Source organism: Melanerpes formicivorus, unplaced genomic scaffold (assembly GCF_026170545.1).
Source record: "Melanerpes formicivorus ecotype bairdi unplaced genomic scaffold, bMelFor1.0.p_v2 SCAF_27, whole genome shotgun sequence".
NCBI lineage: Eukaryota > Metazoa > Chordata > Aves > Piciformes > Picidae > Melanerpes > Melanerpes formicivorus.
Window position 1 is genome coordinate 1,463,369 of NW_027142379.1, and position 19,275 is coordinate 1,482,643.

Sequence of the window (19,275 nt, forward strand, 5' to 3'; positions counted from 1 at the left end):
GTGTTCTCCAATACTGCTCAAATAGGTCAAGTTTCCCTTAGAAACAGACAAAGCTCACCACCAAAGATATCCAAAACTGAGTATCAGCCAGGTCACATGAAAGCGTGTTTCCGTTCTGAAGGATGGAATTGAAGTCCAAATGGCTCTAATTTCTGCTTGCAGAGCTTCACTGGCTGCCATGAATTCGTGTCATTTGTGTCAGTGAAAGGGCATAAAAGGCTTAAAACCTAACAATTAAACAGCAAGGAGAAATGTGAAACTGGAGACATTCCTCTTGCACAGGAAATTCCAGGAACTGATGCCTTTTGAAAGAACATGCTTACATCTAGAAAATGTGACCTTTGGGAGGTAACACCAAATGCAGAACGTGCCTTACCATAGAAATCAGTGTTTGTAGACCAAAAGCCCTGTTGCCAAGAAGAATAACAACCAAACAAATGCAGTAGTTTTCTGAGCTGTGTTTCATAGATGTCTTGCTGTTGGAATCTGCCAGTATAAGCAAATATTCAGCTTACATCCACCTGCACTTTGGAAGTAGCTTTTTACCAGTAAATAGTACTATAGATAAGTGTTTCCAACAACAAAACAACAACAAATGTAATAACCCAGGCACGATGGACTTCAGAGTTTTTCTCACTAGGAGACTCTTACACAGAACCTAGTAAAATGTTGAGCACACTGAGTGGTTTGCTTGAGTTGTTGGAGGAGACTTTCCTTGACAAAGTCTCTTGGTGCTTTTCAGACTTCTGTTTTATAGAAACAATCTATATATAAAATCTTTATTGGTGGTATGGAAGCCAACAAAAAATTCCCGTGGAAGCAGTTAAAAGTATTGTGTCACCAAACATTTGTGTGCAAAGTTTCACACTTCACAGTTTATGCTACGCAGGTGTCTTGGCTTTGCCTTGGTAAACTGAAGGTCCCTGTTGAATTACAGTTTCCAAAAGCTAAATTGCTTTGCTAATTCAAGTACAAAAGGTCTCTATAGAAATTTGATCTTTAAATTGTGTGAAATGTAAACCTTATTCCCATTTTAAACAGCTCATTCTTCAGGTAATAAAGTTTCTACAGATGAAATGCTCTGTTAAGATTTGTAGCTAGGGCTGTGGGATTTTGTTTGTTGCCTTCCTACTAATCACAGCTGGTAATAGAGTGTTAGTTGTAAAATGACAAGAGAAATCAACTCCTGGTTAAGAGGGTTTGCTTTAATTAGAAGTTCATAACAGTAGGCAAGGTCAGGCTGCTGCTTTTCCTGCATCTAGATGAAGGACAAGGCTCCTGATTCTGATGTGAAAGATCTTAACTGGAGTGTTCATTTTAGTTGTTTGACTTGGTGTTGTGGGGGTAAAAAAAGCCTTACAACAGGATATACTCCAGCTCAAGAGCAAGGAGAAGGAACAATTAACACAAAGAAATGATCAGCCCTGCTGTGTTGTCATAGCATAAACATACAGAGCTCCTGGTTGTAGAACTGTCTTCATGTATCAGCTGTTGATGCTGCATGGGGACTGCTTTAGTCCAGTGTAGGACACTGTGCTCAAAGAATGTTGGACAGTGCAAAGTTAAGCTACAAACACCAGGAATGCTCACTGTCAGTGTTCCTCTGCAAACCTATGCAACAAAAATGCTTTGAATGCAGCATCCATATTTCATTATCCTGACCTGAAATTCCACATCACTTGAGTCAGCTTTCCAGAATTTCATATTCTCCTTCAAATTCTGTGGGTTACAAAAACCTTGAAAGAAGATTCCCTCCATAGCCTGCAGCCAGAGCCATGCTGCTGAGCACAGATTTTACACATTTCATATGCTGGCTCAGTTGTGCACAGCCATTGCAAGGCCTTTTAGTGGTGCCAGCTCCACACAGTGTGCAGAAGGGACCATCTGGAAAATTAGCCCCTTCCATCTTGAGGCTCATGTGCCTCACAATCCCTTGAAAGAGACATGCTCAGTAGACTCTCCTGTGTGGCACACAAGGTGATGCACTGACATGTGGAAAGCTGGGAAACACATGACCAGGGGAGCCTGTATGGCAGAATTTTCTGTCAGATAAGAATTTCATTCTGACCCTCTGTACTGAGATCACATTTGTCTGGAATCACTTTCCAAACCGAAGCATGCCCAGGCCCAGTGACACCCTTCTCACTGACTGTTGGTGGGTCTGAAGCCAGATTCTCAGCTGGCTGAAAGGCAAGCCTCTGTGTGAGCTGACGTGGGTGGAATTTACACTGTCAGAGCTCTGCTTCTTCCTGGAGGTTTAGGACACTGAAACATTTTTGCTTCTCTGCAGCGTGGAGAAACTGCGTTGCACATGGCCGCACGTGCCGGGCAGGTGGAAGTAGTTCGCTGCCTCCTGAGAAATGGGGCCCTGGTTGATGCCCGAGCCAGGGTAGGTGTTCTGATGACAATTTATTTCTCACTTTCTCTTACACAAAACTGTGTCCAATGCAGAGGAGCTATAGGGAGCTCGACAAAACCAACCCCTCCTGCCCACAAGCGATGCAGTTGCTCACCACCTCCCACAAGCAGACTGACACCCAGCTGGTCTCTGAGCAACAGCTCCTTTGCAAAATCTCCCCTCTCCCCTCCTGGTTTTATTGCTGAACATGACATTATCTGGTATGGATTATCTCTTAGGTCAATTCAGGCCAGCTGTCCTGGATGTGTCCCTTCATAACCTCTTGCCCACCCCTAGTTTGTTTCCTGAGGGGGCAGAGGGAGAAATAGAGAATCCTTGGTGCTGTGCAAGCACTGTTCAGCAATGCTCAAGCACTACTGTGTAACCAACACTGTCTTGGTCAGAAACCTAAACCACAGCACCACAGGAGCTGCTGTCAGAAAAATTAACTCCATCCCAGCTAGACCCAGTACAGTGTGCCCGGTTCAAAACAAGCAAGGAGGTGGACAGCCACGTCCTAAACCCAAACATCAGAGGTTCCAATAGTAGTTAGTGCCAGTTTCTGAAACCAAGGGAGTTGTTTGTAGAGCAAGGTACAGCTGTTGTAAAATGAATCAAAGACACAAAAAGGAGCAGCAGGTGGTGCTCACAGTGATGTGCATTATCTGCTTGATAGGAAACCAGGTTTTTCCTCATAGTTTTGTCATCACAAAAATTAACCTGTAAGCTCCCCTGCCTTTCCCCCCACCCCTTCATTATGATTTCCTATGATTTTTGATTAGATAAGATCCATTGGGATCGACCAGGGTATTGTGTCCAGGGTGGTTCTACCTGCACTAATGATCTACTGGATTTGAGTTGTAGGAAGAACAGACTCCACTGCACATTGCTTCTCGCTTGGGTAAAACGGAGATCGTCCAGCTTCTGCTGCAGCACATGGCCCACCCTGATGCTGCCACAACTAATGGGTACACTCCACTGCACATCTCTGCCAGAGAGGGACAAGTTGATGTTGCTTCAGTTCTCCTAGAGGCAGGTGCCTCCCACTCCATGTCCACCAAAGTAAGAAACTTTATGTCTGTATTCCAGTCACGCAGGCAGTGCATGAGTGTTCCATGAGGAATTCTAGGGTTCTGTGAATGTTCTTTCACACCGAAAAATTGATCCAGTTTGGGCCTTTTGTTTTGTTCTTACTTGTCAACAGACTGAAGTAATGTGTCAGAAGTTGATCAGTTTTTGACATATTTTGCTGTTGTCTGAAGTGGAAAGTTCGGTTCCTCCCACAAGAGCCAAATGCATGATAAATATGATCCCAACGGGCTTAAAACATTCATATCCTCCTTTCTTTCTTTCCCTTTGTGGTATGGGGTAGGGTTTTCAGACCAAATTTCTCCAAAAAGAGGGTGTTGACACTTTTTCTTATGAACAGGCCTGTTTGTTCTTCAGTACCTTGTTTATTTAAATAGTAGAAGAATTCTGGTCTGTGCCAGCTGAAAGGAATGTTCCCAAAGCATACAAGTCAGCATCCGTCCAGTCGCATCTAATGCTGAATCTCTTTGCAGTGGCTCTTTAAATGAGGTGTCACACAACACAGCAGAACATTTTGTCTGGGGTTATAAAGGAATCATCATTGTTTTGTTAGCCAAAAATGTTTACCCATAGATTGCTAAGAGAGTGGTGAACACATAAGAAAATGGGTAGCTGTGAACAGAATTATGTGCCAAGGTCTTTTCCAAATGTATCACAAGTGATTAAGTGGGAATCATTTAATTCTCACTCTTGTTTTAGGTCTTAAAAAAGCAACCCTGATTTTACAGCTGGTGCTTCAAACATGTTTTGAACCATGGGCTGTCTTCCAGGGTTTAGAAGACTAAACCAGCAATTTTCAAATTATGATCCATGGATTACTGGGAACACTTGCTGTTCTGCTTTTATCCAGCTGTTAAATCACATTAAAATGGCTAAAAATACACTAAATACTTTTCTAATTTCCCATATTGCTTTATGGCAATTGCTGTAGTACTGCAGGAACATTCTGTAATCATGGCTAGGAGAAGATGCAGTCCGCTAGATAATGACTCTACAAACGTGTGATTCGTGAGCTGGAAATGCTTGAGATGCCTTGGTGTAAACTCTTCTTGAGGTGGGCTTAATGCAGCAAGATGATCATGACAATAGGTGTTACCTATCGCTTATCTGTCAGGCAAATAGGTCATTGTAGCTTCCTGGAATGACTGGCAGGGCAGTGGTGCATTCTGCCACCTACTGTCTTGCTTCTGTGAGTTTTCCTTATCAACATGCTGTGAACTAAAAGAACAGGCAAAGAGCATCTTAGTTTGGCACAGACCTTACACCTGTACTGTGCTGACAAGCATTATTTGGATAGAAAAGGACTCTTTTTTTAAAAGACAAGATTTTTACTCTTGCCTACAATGTGTTTGAGTCAGGCATGATGTGTTTTAAGCTGTGCTTCAGAGGGTGCAGAATTTAGTGTGGAGATGGACATAGGAGTCCAAATATAAATCATTCTTCAACAAACTCTAAAAGAGGAACACAAAGTTTGGAGCAGACTAGCTGAATTTAGCTGGAGTTTCATTGTTACTGGCAACAATTGATACAGGAAATATTTCTGAAGCTGTCATCATGAAGCTAAGAAGTGCAGCTGGTTTGGAGTAGAGATTTGAACACTGCCCACACACTCACTGTCTGTTGCTAGTAGAGTCTGTGTCAGATAAAATGTCTGCCAGCCTGACAGCACGTACATAGGAAGAAATAATACAAGGGCAATTGTTTTCTTGTATTTCATGCATCTCAAAGTGCTTTCAAGAGATGGTGCTCTTTCTAGGTCTGGCTGTTGATTCTGTGAGCTAGAATATAGGTTGAAAAATAAGCTCTTAGTAGATAGCTCTTAAGAGAGAGATGTCAGTGTGACCTTTAACACAAACATCTGCTTTTTCTCTCCTGGAATCTTTCAGAAGGGATTCACGCCATTGCATGTGGCAGCCAAATATGGGAGCCTGGAAGTGGCAAAACTCCTGCTGCAGCGTCGTGCCTCTCCTGATTCAGCTGGCAAGGTACGGATGAGAAAGTGAAAAAAAAAAAGTAAAATCGGTAGTATTTGGATTCTTCTATAGAAAAGGATTGTGTGAAGTGTGCACAGCAAGAAGGCTGCAGCAGCTGTCATGTGGTGGCTTTGGCTTAGCTGGGGTCACATTGTCCCAAGGGTGATGGATGTGGAAACCATGCTGCCAAGCATGTCTGGTTTGGGTCCCTGGCAGGAGGGAGAACTGTTTGTGAGGCTGAGCAAGCACCGGTTCCGTTAAGTTGTCCAAGGTTCCAATGGGTAAACACGGGAATACGGCCCCGTTTTCTCGCACGCTTTGGGAACTGGGGCTCTGGGGAGATGGAAACAGGGGTGCTGGGCTGCCCAGCTTCACTCTCTTACGGCTTCTTCCCCGCTAACGGCTACCGCCCGCCCGCTGCGCCTTTTCCCTCTCCTCCTACCCCGGTGACCCCTCCCGTCCCCGCCCGCGCCTAACGCCGTCCCCGCCCTTGCAGAACGGCCTCACCCCGCTGCACGTGGCGGCGCACTACGACAACCAGAAGGTGGCGCTGTTGCTGCTGGAGAAGGGCGCTTCGCCGCACGCGACCGCCAAGGTGAGCTTCCCGCCTGCTGCCGCCGCGCGCCCGCCCCTCCTCTGCCCCCGCCGCTCCCAGCCCCGCCGGGACCCCCCTGACCGTCTGAGGCGATGGACTGAGCCCCAGCACACGGGTGGGGCGGCACGGGGTGGGCAGGCCTGAGAGGCTGTCACCACGTGGCTGAGTCGCTGAAGCGTGTGGGGTTGAACTGCTTGACCTAAAGGTAGCTGAAGGGTGGGTGTCACGTGGCTAGGGACAGACTGTTCGGTGGTGCCCAGCAGCGGGTCGAGGGGCAGCAGGCCCGAGCTGGGACACAGGAAGCTGCATCTGAACACGAAGAGAAACTTCTTTGCTGTGAGGGTGCCAGAGTGCTGGAGCAGGCTGCCCAGAGAGGTTGTGCAGTCTCCTTCTCTGGAGAGATTCCAGACGTGCCTGGACAGGGGCATCTTGGGCAGCCTGCTCTGGGTGGCCCTGCTTTAGCAGGGGGGTTGGACTGGATGATCTCCAGGGGTCATTTGCACCCCCTGCCGTTCCGTGGTGCTGTGACCTTTGAAATTCCCAGCCCAGAGCAGTCTAAGTTGGCCCTTGCCAAGTGATCCTCTGCCTAGATGAGTGTACAGTTCTCCTTTGTTGAAAAAGAGGAAATGTGTATGTGTATGTGTCTGTATATGTGGACATACCTTGTATGTGGGTGTGTATCTATAGGTGTGTATGTGTACACCTGTGTCTGCACCCTTTGTTATTTTGGTGAGTTTGAGTTGTGCCTCGAAGTCACTTCAGCACTGTGTAACCTTAGGAATGATGTGTGTATTCTAACCATGCATATGGAGAATTCATTCCAGGGCTAGCAGCAGTGTCATCCCTGTCAGGCAAAGGTTATTAAAAGGGGAAAACAGCCGATGAATCAGTGCTGGTGTCAGAATGTTCTGCCCCATGTGAGGCTGCTGTTGTACATGCTGCCAAAAAGTGCAGCTTGTCTGCGAAGGGTTTGTGTCAGAGCCACAGATACCTTGTGGTGCATGGAGAGCAGCAAAAACTGCAGTTGCAGTAGGATAGTTTGGTTAAACTGCCTTTAGAAAAAACCTACAGACCAACTGACTAAACATCTCCAGAGGCACTGCCTGCCTGTAACCCAGAAATTTCACAGTATCAGAGTATCGCTTAGGTTGGAAAGGACCTCGAGGATCATCGAGTCCAACCTATCAACACAGACCCCATGCCTAGACCATGGCACCAAGTGCCACGTCCAATCTCCTCTTGAACGCCTCCAGGGATGGTGACTCCACCACCTCCCTGGGCAGCACATTCCAATGACAAATGACTCGCTCGGTGAAGAACTTCCTCCTCACCTTGAGTCTAAACCTCCTCTGGCGCAGCTTGAGACTGTGTCCCCTTGTTCTGGTGCTGGTTGCCTGGGAGAAGAGGTCAACCCCTTCCTGGCTACAGCCACCTTTCAGGTAGTTGTAGAGGGCAATGAGGTCACCCCTGAGCCTCCTCTTCTCCAGGCTAGACAATCCCAGCTCCCTCAGCCTCTCCTCATAGGGCTTGTGTTCAAGGCCTCTCCCCAGCCTTGTTGCCCTTCTCTGGACACGCTCAAGTGTTTCGATGTCTTTCTTAAACTGAGGGGCCCAGAACTGGACACAGTACATTGCTAAACACTTACAGAGGGAGTGGGGGGGAAGTTGCCATACTACCATAAAGTATCACAGTACCATCAATGCTTGGCTGAAATGGTTAACTGGATCAGAAAAACATTCGTCCCTATTGCTGTTTCCAGCCAGTGCCATGACTGACACACGTATCAAAATGCCATGTGCAAATACCCCTCTACCCACATGCTCCAGAAAGGCATAATGCACCCATCACTCACCATGGATAATGTCACTCATCAGTCAAAAGTGAATATTTACAACATAGATTCTTCAAAATGTAAGTGTCATGCTTGGGATAATTTGAAGGTATCACTGGAACAGCCCTGCCCACCTCAGTGAGGGCTGCCTTTGCTCTAGCTGAGATCGTGAAAATAACAGATGGACAAAGCAGCTCAACAGCAGGGATGTGTCTGGCCTTGAAAATATAATGAACTCTCATTTCTAGCAATAAGGAGTAACATAAACTAATACTGTTTTGTGATGTTTGACTTCTTAAGCTTCCATGGCTGTTGTGTTAACTTCATTCTCATTTTGTTTCCTGGCTGGTGTTAGAATGGCTACACTCCTCTGCATATTGCTGCCAAGAAAAATCAGATGCAGATAGCTACCACTTTATTGAACTACGGGGCTGAGACCAACATTTTAACCAAGCAGGGAGTCACCCCACTTCATTTGGCCTCCCAAGAAGGTCACACTGACATGGTGACCTTGCTGCTGGAGAAAGGAGCCAATATCCACGTGGCAACAAAGGTAACTCGCAACTGAAGACAAAGGACTGTGGGTGGGAGGATCCAGTGAGGTGCAAAGTGTGGTGTAGGGATGATGTCACATCGTCAGCAATTCCCAGCTTCATTTCCTTATAGACTTATCTGTGACAACAGGTGGGTGAGCAGGAAAAGTGAGGTATCTAGGCTATCTAGGACTGGCAGATGGATTGACCACTGAACTTATATGATTAATAGCTGTACTGGGTAATGCACAGGAGGAGCTGCAGCTGTTTGCTGTTGCTGGAGGAAGGCGATGTAGCACCTGGCTCTGCTGGGGAAGAAAGGCTGAAATTATTTATTTTAGGTGTTGGTTTTTTTTGACTGCACACAACAGACTTTCATGAAAAACAAGTTTCTCAAACAAACCCTGTTACAGTAGATCTTCACAGGTCACTAGATTTATCCAGGTGCCTATGTAAGTCTTTAGTCAAGGTCAGCAGCCTCCAGTTTTTGTTCATACAAGTCAAAGTGGAAGACTTGAGCCTGCTGTTAATGTGTTCTGCTAGCTAAGCAGTGAGGAACAAGGGCAGTTTCATTTCTCTTACAGAATTTGTTCCCTGCCTTGTTCATGCACTGTGTGTGTGATCACAGGCATCTTTTAGTTAAAGGCTATGTCCATTTCCTTGGCATCTGTGAATGGGATCCAATTCTAGAGTTATTTTCTTCATTCTGACTCGTGCCTGTTGTTGTCAAGGTTCCCCTTCCAGTCTGAGGAGTGGGAAGCACAGTGAATGTGCTTTTCTAATTTATTAATGGGCTCCTCAGCTTCCCAAGTGACATTATGGTATAAAATAATGATCACTGATGCCTGAAAGTTTAACTCGATGGAGATGGTGATGTCATTTCTTTGGAGCTGTTTGTCAGCTGGAACAGGAGAAACATCAACTCTACATGGTTTAAAAAGCCACCCATACTTAGAAGCTATAGTTAGGATCTCTTCATGTTTTATAGATGAGAAGGTGGGAAAGCCTGGATTTCTTTCCTCATGTAAAGGAAGTTTTATTCTTACCTTTATTTTTAAATTATTTTGTATCTTCCACCTCCAGACTGGTCTGACATCCTTACACCTGGCAGCTCAAGAGGATAAAGTGAATGTGGCTGAAATACTCACAAAACATGGTGCAAACCAAGATGCTCAGACAAAGGTAAGTCATGGCGTGGCTGCTGTCTCCAGCATGCCGAAGGAGGTTTATGTTGTAAAAGGAATGTTCCACTGAGCTTGCAGTATTACTTCTTTGTTCTTTCCTTGTAGCTTGGTTATACACCTTTAATTGTGGCATGTCACTATGGAAACATCAAAATGGTGAATTTTCTCCTCAAGCATGGAGCAAACGTCAATGCTAAAACCAAGGTAAAGAGTTTTTCATTGCTTGCTTTTGCTCACTGTAATGAACCTGGTAACCAGGCACTGCAAATGCATCCCCCCTTTTCACTAGGCAACTGTTGTTATTGCTTCTTCCTGGATTCTGATGTCATTTATACCAGTGCAATACTGGTGTCCTGCCAACCTAGTAGGTAACAATTCAGGCAATTTGAGGGTGATGCCAGGTTCTTTCCAGTCTGCTGGGAGAAGAGTGGGAAGACTGGCTGCTGAGGGAAGCGTGGGTGGTATGATTTCAGCAGAGGAAGCAGCTGCCGTGGGAGAATGCAGTTTACCAAAGACAGATTGGGGATTTTTTTTTGAGGGGAATCTGGACACACTGTATATGACCAGCTACACTGAAATGGACCTGACTGACTGTAACCAGAGTTAAAGAAATCCACTGATTTCAGCTGTTTCTTCTAGTAGAAACTGCTGGGCTGAATGTGATGTATTGTATTGTATTGTAGCGAGAATTGTCTGGGTTTTGAGTGAACACAGGCTGTGGTGACAGCAGGAGTGTGTCGCGTCTCAGACACCATCACATCACATCACTTTATCAGGCAGAGAAGGCTACCTGAGGAGCTGCAGGGCATCAGTTCAGTTAAAGCTGGCTTCAGGCAATAGCTGACTACTATCTGTGACTGTTTTGGGATTAACAGGAAGAAGTCCATTGATATTTCTAGTGAGATGCTTTGTGTTTGTAAGATCCAGTCTACGTCACAGGCTGTGGTCTGCTGGTCCCTGTGGCCAGCTCCACCCAAGCTGTGACCTATGGAATGGATTAATCTCTCAAAATAGCACTATTTCATCACACTGCTCGCAGCTCAATGTGGTAAGAAACAGCAAAGTAAATAATAAAAGATGCTGGCCCCTCCCTTGTGAGATCACCCAAACTCAATGGGCAAAACCCAGGGATTCCAGGAGAACAGGCACCACTGCGAGAAAAGCAGCTGACAGGAATTAATAAAGCAGACACTAACAGGATCCAAACGATGGCTGCCAAGATGCTCAGCTCACTTTTTTGGAGGCTAATAAAGCACAGACATACTTGTGTATTGAGTACTAGGTCTCACTCTATATCCTAGAGTCCACTGGGCCAGATTCTGACGCGTTTTCCCCAGGGATTTCACTTACTTAGAATAATTTTATTGAAGTCAGCAGGTTTGTATGAGAGTATGGGGCTGTTGTTATCCAAAATCTCATGCCTAGGGACCAATAAAAATACTGGCAATCTGTCAGCTGGGACTGTGGGCTCAGTTTATAGAGCAAATCCATCCTGGCTGGATTCAGGATAGGAACATTAAAGAGTAAGTAATCTCTGTTACAGCTTGGTTTGTAACTAGAGAAGACCTGCACCATGCTTTGTGCCATCTCCAGTAAAACATTACATGGCTGAATTTTGAAGGACTGTGCTAATATTGGAGGCAAGACAGTGAATTTACTTGGCACTACAACTTACAGTAAAATCCTCCTTTGATTTCTTAATAACCCAGGCACAAGTATTTTAACTGGAAGAACAAAAACAGTTCTGAACTATCACTATGTAATTAGTAGTACAAAGCATCACTTGCATCTATTTGTTTGCAAAAGAGGTATCTCCCAGAGTGTGCCTTTCAGACCCTGCCTGCAGGCTTTACAGAAGTGTACAGTGAGATCAACGTGGTGTTTTCCTCCAGGTGATTCTCTGCTTGCTTTCAAAGCCAATTGCAAATAATTTTGTAAATGAATTGCCTGACTGGACTTACACAATACCAGCTCAGATCAACTGGCTGGAGTGCACTTTGGGTATGTCTCTGTCTTGTGGCACATGAGAAGGAATCACTGGAGCAGATAAGTGTGGGGAGTTAAGCCTTTTTATTGCTACAGACGCTATGTACATGTACTTAAGTGTAATTACAGCTCAGTCAAGCCTTTTGAAGGCAAAGGAAAGCTAAAGTTGATTGAGGTGTCTAATAGGTGTATGTTTTTAGCCTTTTTGAAGCAAACAATCTCAAATCACTGCTGTTCAAAATGATGTATTTTAAAATCAGGTCATAATTGAAAGGCAAATCTTGAGGCTTCTATAGGAAACTAAGATGTGAGAGGAAGAAAAATGTTCTCTGCCTAAGCAGAGAACTGTGCCTTTAGCAAGCCACTTTAACTTCACTGTTCCTCATCATCTCTCACTCTGATTTAGGAAATGAGGAATTATTTATACTTCCAGAGATTTTTATTTGAGATGAAAGATGATTTGTGAATAAAATTATTATGTTCCTTTATCGTTTGATTAAGCTGGGGAAGGAGCATTATCTTCACTGAGGTTTTAGTATCATTGGGTCAGCTGATAGCATAATTTCTTTTTGAAATGTCTCAAAAGGAGCAGAAGGAAGCAAAGTAAAGCATCTAATCACTGGTGGTTGTTTTTCTTTGTTTGCTTTTATCACAACAGAATGGGTACACCCCTCTTCACCAAGCTGCTCAGCAAGGCCACACTCACATCATCAATGTTCTCCTCCAACATGGGGCCAAGCCCAATGCCATCACCACTGTAAGTCTGGGAAGAGCCAGTGGGAGATTGTTCCCCTGGACAGTTCTTAAGAGCAGGGCTTTTTTTTAGTGAAAGTATTCCTTATACAGCTGGGTGTCAGATGTGTAAATGTCACTTCTTTTCCTTATCCTCTTAAGGTGCTTCAGATCAGTTCTCACTGTGCACAAAGCTAAGTGTGACGTGAGGAAACGGATTTCTAAGCTACAACATTGGGGCTGGGCACAGTTAACTGTGTTGTGCTTGTTCAGTTTCCCTCTGTCTCAATGCTTCTGTCTGTAAATGGATATCTTGATAAGGAGTTTTCCATAAAAATTAAGGGGAAATCAGAACCTGAGTTTATTGAGAAGATTTAGACCCAAATTTCTGTCCCTCTGTCCATGGATCTGTTTTGAGTTCATAGTGAGTTCACTAAGGGGGAAGAGACAATTTCAGCCTTAGACACCTGGCAGGGAGATGTGGCGTGGGACATGAGCAGCTAATGTGCAAGTGGTGGTAACAATCAAACTGTTTATGCTGTGAAGATACTGATCATTCATTTGGTGTGGCTAATCCACAAACACGGTGTCACCTCAGCATTGCTGAGCTTGAATAATACGGGAGAACTTCAATGGCAGATAACTAAAGCCAACACTGAAGTGGAGAGGAGCCCTTGGACTGATGTCCTGCACACAGTAAGAGATCTTTCCAGGGCAAAGAGTGGTGCAGTGTCTGTCCATGATTCCTCAGCAGCCCAGCATATTGTCCTGTTGTTCAGTGCAAAATAGCATAAACCAATTCTGTGTAGAGCTCTTTACAATGAACCATGGGACATGTCCCTTCCTCCCCTCCCCAGTCTGAGTGACACAGGGTCTGTGAACTGCCAGTGTTCCACCTGATGAATTGCAGATAAATAGTCCTAAACACTTACTACATCTCATTTTAATGTCCATTAGGTGAGTGGCACATCTAAATATCATGGGCATTTAAACTGCAAATAAATGTATTGAAATGAAAATTAGTTCCTCACTCCCAAGCCTTAGCAAGATTGGTTTTGTGTTTGTGAAATCATTTGCTTTATGTACTTATATTGGACATGGATTTTTGTTGTAAAGAGGAGTAGAAGTGTATGTGGGCAATGTATGTGGTTCCCCAAAGAGGGAATTGTTCCTGATAAGGGTTTAACAGTTGCAACTGGAAGTAAAACTGTAATGTTTAAAAATACTTCTTTTAGATGAGAATTCCTGATGTGGACTTATGTAAATAACATAGAACAGGAACTTGTGCAGACAGCGAGATTTGAGCACCAAAGGGTTAAACCATACAGCACTGTCTTGTTTGGCATAGCAGGCAGATGTAAGTGTGTTGTGTTACCATGGTAATCAGGGCTATAGACTTAAAGAAGTTACAAAGGCAGAGTCAGCTCTAAGGGTGAAAAAGCAGCGATTTCCCGAGGCTGCCGCCTTGTTTTGGATGGAAATGCTGGCTCATGCCGTGTGGAGAGGGAGCTCATTGGTTCACATCAACCCTCCCTCTCAGCGCTCCTCTGCCTTCTCTCCTTTCTCTTCAGAATGGTAACACAGCCCTAGCCATTGCCAGGCGCCTGGGATATATCTCAGTGGTGGATACGCTGAAGGTTGTGACGGAGGAGATCACCACCACCACAACTGTGAGTCGCAGATGCCTTCCAATGTCTCTCTTCTTTATTCCAAACGTTGTCTCCCTGCTTCCCTCGGACTCCCCGGCTATCGCTTTCCTTTATTGTTTTCTGGTTTTAGCCCCCCCCTTTCTGTTGGATTTTTGTAGAAGTGCCTCACTCTGTCTTGGAAGCATGTGGAAGTGTGTGTAACACAACAGCCTTCCCTGAGCTAGGTCACAAAGCCTGCCTGCATACAGATGCAAAGCAACTAGCAAAAGCAGAGGAGGACTTTTCTAGATACGGGTCTGAGCTGCAAACCCAAACTTTCCACAAGTTTGTGTGTTTCTGTTTAGAACATGTCCTGTTTCAGCTGCTCTTTTCACCTCTCCTTTTCTGTCCTCACATCTCCACACCTGTGACACCTACTGAGGCTCACCCATTGCCGCACACCACTGCAAGCTTCTCAGCATTTAGGCTGGAGCAGCCACAGACTGGTGCCAAGCTGCATGGTGCTCACTAGATGGCTCTGAGCCACATCAATCTTGTTACTCCAGTCACTTTCAGCTCAGATAGGTCTTGGTTTCCCCAAATATGAAGCACTCTTTCCTTACATGCTCAGTCCTCTCAGGCCTCCACAATCTTGGTGGTCTGTATTTTGACTTCAGGGTTTGTAAATAGCATCTGCTGAAGATCAGCAAGGTGGTACTGTTGCTTTAAGGCAGGAATAACTGGTCTGTGCTGACCCTCCAAGAGGGGAAGAGTCTAGCTTGTTGGACTTTTACCTACCATCTCCAAATGTTTTAGCAGGTGGAGAGGAAGAACATTAGAAATAGCTTGTCATTTCAGAAATTAATGTTAATTTTAAGTTACATGGCTGCATTTTACTGTGAAACACTGCTATAAGGTAATAATTCTTATTTATTTATTCTGCAGTACAAGAAAGATTAGCAGTCTACAAAACCTGTCAGACCTAGGTGTCATTTAGGAGCCCAGCACCATAAAAATCCAGATTTACATAATTTAAGATTACTTAAGAGATGCCACTACTCAGTCAGGGAGAGGGATAGAGAGAGGGAAGAAATGCAAAGTCTCCTGTGAAGAAATGGAAAGTAATTCTGATTTTGTCGCATGCTGACAGCAAGTGCTGCTGGTACTAACCCAGAAAGATGGAAGGAAAGGAAGATGGCATAAGGTTACAAACAGTGAGCCATGATTTATTAATGACCTGCAAAGATCAGACTGAGGCAGGTTTGGCAAGGGGTTCTAGTGTAATTCCAGAAGTCTCTTAACAAAAAGGCTGTATGGCTTGCTGGTATTTACTTCATGCTCTTGTTCAACCATGCAACTCATCACACATGCATGTGCTTATATAAACACATGTGGATCTAGTCAGAGATTTAGAAAGACAGAACCTAATGAAAATGTTTTGAGAAACTTTACCTCTTTTCAGAAACACTTTTTAGCCTCAGATGGTGCCTTTGCTCTTTTCTGTGCTGTGTCCTGGCACACACTGCCCTTTATCCCTCATCTCAGTTGTCTAACTTCCTTTCTGTCATATGTTTTGCAGCACTGTGGAGCCTTGTACCTTGTATGTGAGCATTAGATGCTTTGTAATAACAGGGATTATGCTCTGAAAAGGCACCTGTGAGTTATTTGCTTTGGATAAATGTTTCTTTAAACTTGGAGAGTAATGGAGTTTTCTAGCAGATACCAGATGCTTGGGCTTTGGGACTGAATCAAATGCTGACCCTTACTTGCACAGCTGACCCCTAATAGGACTGAACATAGAATAGGTGCTTGTGTAGAAGAGCAACCAGCAATGTTGAACTGTGGCTGTGTACAAAGCACTTCTTTTAAAAGCCAGGTGGGAACCCTTGATAAACTCAGCAAATTTTTCAGCTGTGGATTTGTATGAGTATTTTTATTTTACCTTAGGGATATGGGGAACATAAACCTCTGGTGGTGTTCGTGGTGGGGAATGTCGATTAAACATCATTTAGATGAAATCCTAAAAAGGAGGGATAAATTACAGGCACTCAGAGGTACTCTCTGCAATAAAGTTCTCCAGATGGTGAGGTTGGTGTTGCCAAAGCAGAACACAGCATTTAGCAATGGAAGAAAAGGTGCTGTCACCATAGCTACTTCATTCTGTAAGGTTGTTGCTGAGTGAGGCATGGAGGTTGTTGATTGTTAGGCTGATCCTCATTCGTATTCAAGTCAGAAGAGGAAAAGATCTCCAGTGCCAAAGCCTTTGGTCTAACCTGGGGCAAATTTTCCTCTTGCTTGTATTAGTGTTATTATTAGTGCAGCCACATGAATGTAAAGCAATAGAGAGGATAAACTGCACTTTCTATTCACAGATTAGAGATGAATAGGAGATAATAAAGTAGAATTTATTTATACAAGCAGACAATAGTCTTCCTGTGGCCAAATGAATATATGAGGAGCTTTGAGCTTGTTTACTGCTGTAATCTGAAGTAATCACTGAATTATGCAGGTTCATACACCTGAATTATAGATCTGAGTTATTCTGTGCCACCAGATGAAAACATGGTCTTACAATGAGGGTCTTAAATACAGAAGCCTAAAGTAAAGCACTCAACTGGGATCTCAGTGGCACTGAACAGTGGGGAGTTTGAGATGTGTACACTGAGCACTTTTCAAAATGGGATGTTCATGAGGCTAGCTGTGGATTGGAAATTGGTAGACTATTTGATGTTTCTAATGTGTTCATCACTAAACTCCCCTCTAGTATTATATTGAAAGTTCATTGAAAAATATTAATTCACACCTGCTGCAGAGTGGTGTAGAATTCATGAATCTTAGTTTAATGTTCTAGAGAGAGCATTACAGATTATTTGTTCTTCTGTACCTCTCCTCAGGAGAGTAAACTGCTGTCACAGTTAAATGCATTTCAAGAATGTAGAGGAGACTTGAAACAGATTTCCAAAGTAATTTTACTGATGGTAATTCTGTTATCTGTAATAATCTGACAGTATCTTACAGTCTCCTATCATAATCAAGAATGCTGCCTTTGTCAGTTGGTTAGGAACAGAGAAGTATCAAACAGCATCAGGAGAGAGGTAGGAAGTTTTGTGCCACAAAGCCTGTTTGGTGTCAATGGGCAGTTTCCAAAAAGCATAGTGCAGGAGGGACTTGGATGTGGCTGACATTAATTATCCCCCAGATTGTTTTTAGTTTCCTTACTTCTCCATGTAATGTTAATTCCTGCTGGGTAGACCCCACTCACGATAGGGAGCGCAGTACCACCTCGGTGGGAGTTTGACAGCCCACATGGCCTCCTGACATGTCTCTCCATGCCAAAGGGGCACATCTGCTCCTGCATACCTTAAAGGGTGATGTGTTAACTCTCCCTCACAGCTCCCCTGTTCATCTGACTGGCTGCAGAACTGGGTGGAGCCAGAGAAATACTATCTTTTCTGTTGTGACTAACGCTGTTCTGATCCCTGCTCCTTTTAAAGTCCTTTGTCTTCTGTGTTGTAATACACAGAAAAGTTTCCTGCAGGCAACTTTTTCACACCTTGCACTTCCTACAGTTTCTCTCATTTATCAGTTCTTCATCTCCTTCTCCTGGGTGTGTCTGGATACTAAAAAGATCTTCCCATTCTTGCTTCAGCACCCCTGAACATCTTGTATTTCCTCCTGGAAGTCATTTATGAAAATAATGACATAAAAAAAAAATCTTCCAGTGTTCTGCTCTGTGTTCTGACACTTAAACAGTGGCCTCCCAGCAGCCCTTGGTCCATGCTTGCATCACAATATTTAAAGCTTTTAAGTGCACAAAATATATCAGAATCTTCAAATAACTTCCCCCCTGCCAGTGTGTACGTGACTTGGAGGAATATAGATGATATATGGAAAAGACATCATTAGTATGCAGTGTAGTTCCTTTTTTTTGGGGGTGGGTGGGGTGGGGGGGGAATGTTTCAAGTGATCTTTGAAATCCCTTCTCATCTTCTTTCCGTTCAAGAATTTCACATAATTCATAACTTCATTTCCAAATGCTTTACAATCTAATAATTTCCATATGCCACATACAACTTTCTGAAGCTCTTCTGTAGACATTACCTAATTCATTTGAAAATCATCTTGGAAGCATTGAAGCTGAATTGTTCTACATGCACCATTTATAAATGAATTTGCTGAGAGCTTTCTTTTCTTTCTCTGACCAACTCATTATCTCTATTTTTTTGTACTTTCCTGCCAGAATAAATGTTACTTTATACAGCACTGAGAATAGGAACTTCTGGAGGGAAGATGAAAAGTAAAGTTAGAGGAGGGGAAACACATTAAAATCTCCCACTGCTGTTGCTGTTGAAAACATCCTGCTGTAAACTTTGCTGCTGCTTTTGCTGTTTGAGGATTGATGATCTTGTCTTTTCAGACTGTAACAGAGAAGCACAAGCTCAATGTACCTGAGACGATGACTGAGGTCCTGGATGTTTCAGATGAAGAAGGTGAGCAACTCTGCTAAGTTCCTATTCCCTATCACTTACCTAACTTGCAATACAGGCTCAAGAGAATGGCTTAAGCACTTCGACATCTTCATTCTGTAGTGCTTGAAAGGAAGTCCTATGTAATGGCCTCTCTTTAATGATGTAGTCATTATGGCATTTGACTAAAGGTGCCAAAAGTTGACCCAAACCAAAACCCTGAACCAAATCAACAAATGAGAACATTTCCCGACCCCAGATTTTGAACTACATATGCAGAGCTGTCCCACAGCTGGGTTTGACCCTCCCATAGAGAGGAATTTGAGCAGTAAAGTTTTTGGATCAGTGCCACCTATTCCAGATACATATATCTAGGAGTTCTGCCTAACTGGAAACATTTGTGTAGGAAGATGCCTAAGGTGAAAGGTGAGGAGTGTTCCCTGGAGGGAGCTTTTGGCACACACCATGCACAGATACACATGCCATGACATAAAGCTACAACAGCCTAAGAAGTTTGGTGCTTGGGTTTCAGAGTCTACTGTGTGTGCAGATAGAAAGGGTGTTCTGCTTAGCCAAGGCCTCAGAAAAGTGCTGTGAATATCTGGAGGGATTGAGAAAATGCTGTGGGTTTATGCAGCACGAAATTAAGGAAATAGCATAAAACCCATCCTTTCTAAAAGCTCACAGATGCCTTCTTACAAGTGTTACAATGGCACCTGAGAAATGCACACACCTGCAAGGACTTCCTAAGATCTTTTGTACTCTTGGCAGTGTTAATTAATCTTACAGTAGCTCATGCCATTTTATGGTTATTTTATTCCATGCAAATCATTTGGAGTCTAATTAGTGTTGACTACAAC

The 19,275-nt window shown here is 43.9% G+C and overlaps 1 protein-coding gene across 50 annotated transcripts in view; it reads left to right on the top strand.

The window, feature by feature from the left end:
* ANK2 (ankyrin 2) overlaps nt 1–19,275 on the top strand; it is a 296,641-nt gene that overhangs the window by 217,741 nt on the left and 59,625 nt on the right. For 42 of the 50 annotated variants that reach the window (XM_068153843.1, XM_068153848.1, XM_068153849.1 and 39 more), the window contains 10 exons: nt 2,291–2,389; nt 3,263–3,460; nt 5,374–5,472; nt 5,957–6,055; nt 8,242–8,439; nt 9,503–9,601; nt 9,709–9,807; nt 12,248–12,346; nt 13,893–13,991; nt 18,367–18,439. In XM_068153843.1, coding sequence (XP_068009944.1) covers nt 2,291–2,389; nt 3,263–3,460; nt 5,374–5,472; nt 5,957–6,055; nt 8,242–8,439; nt 9,503–9,601; nt 9,709–9,807; nt 12,248–12,346; nt 13,893–13,991; nt 18,367–18,439 — 1,162 coding nt within the window. The remainder of the gene's footprint in view (nt 1–2,290; nt 2,390–3,262; nt 3,461–5,373; nt 5,473–5,956; nt 6,056–8,241; nt 8,440–9,502; nt 9,602–9,708; nt 9,808–12,247; nt 12,347–13,892; nt 13,992–18,366; nt 18,440–19,275) is intronic. The other 8 variants (XM_068153852.1, XM_068153889.1, XM_068153884.1 and 5 more) reach the window with 1 other exon arrangement.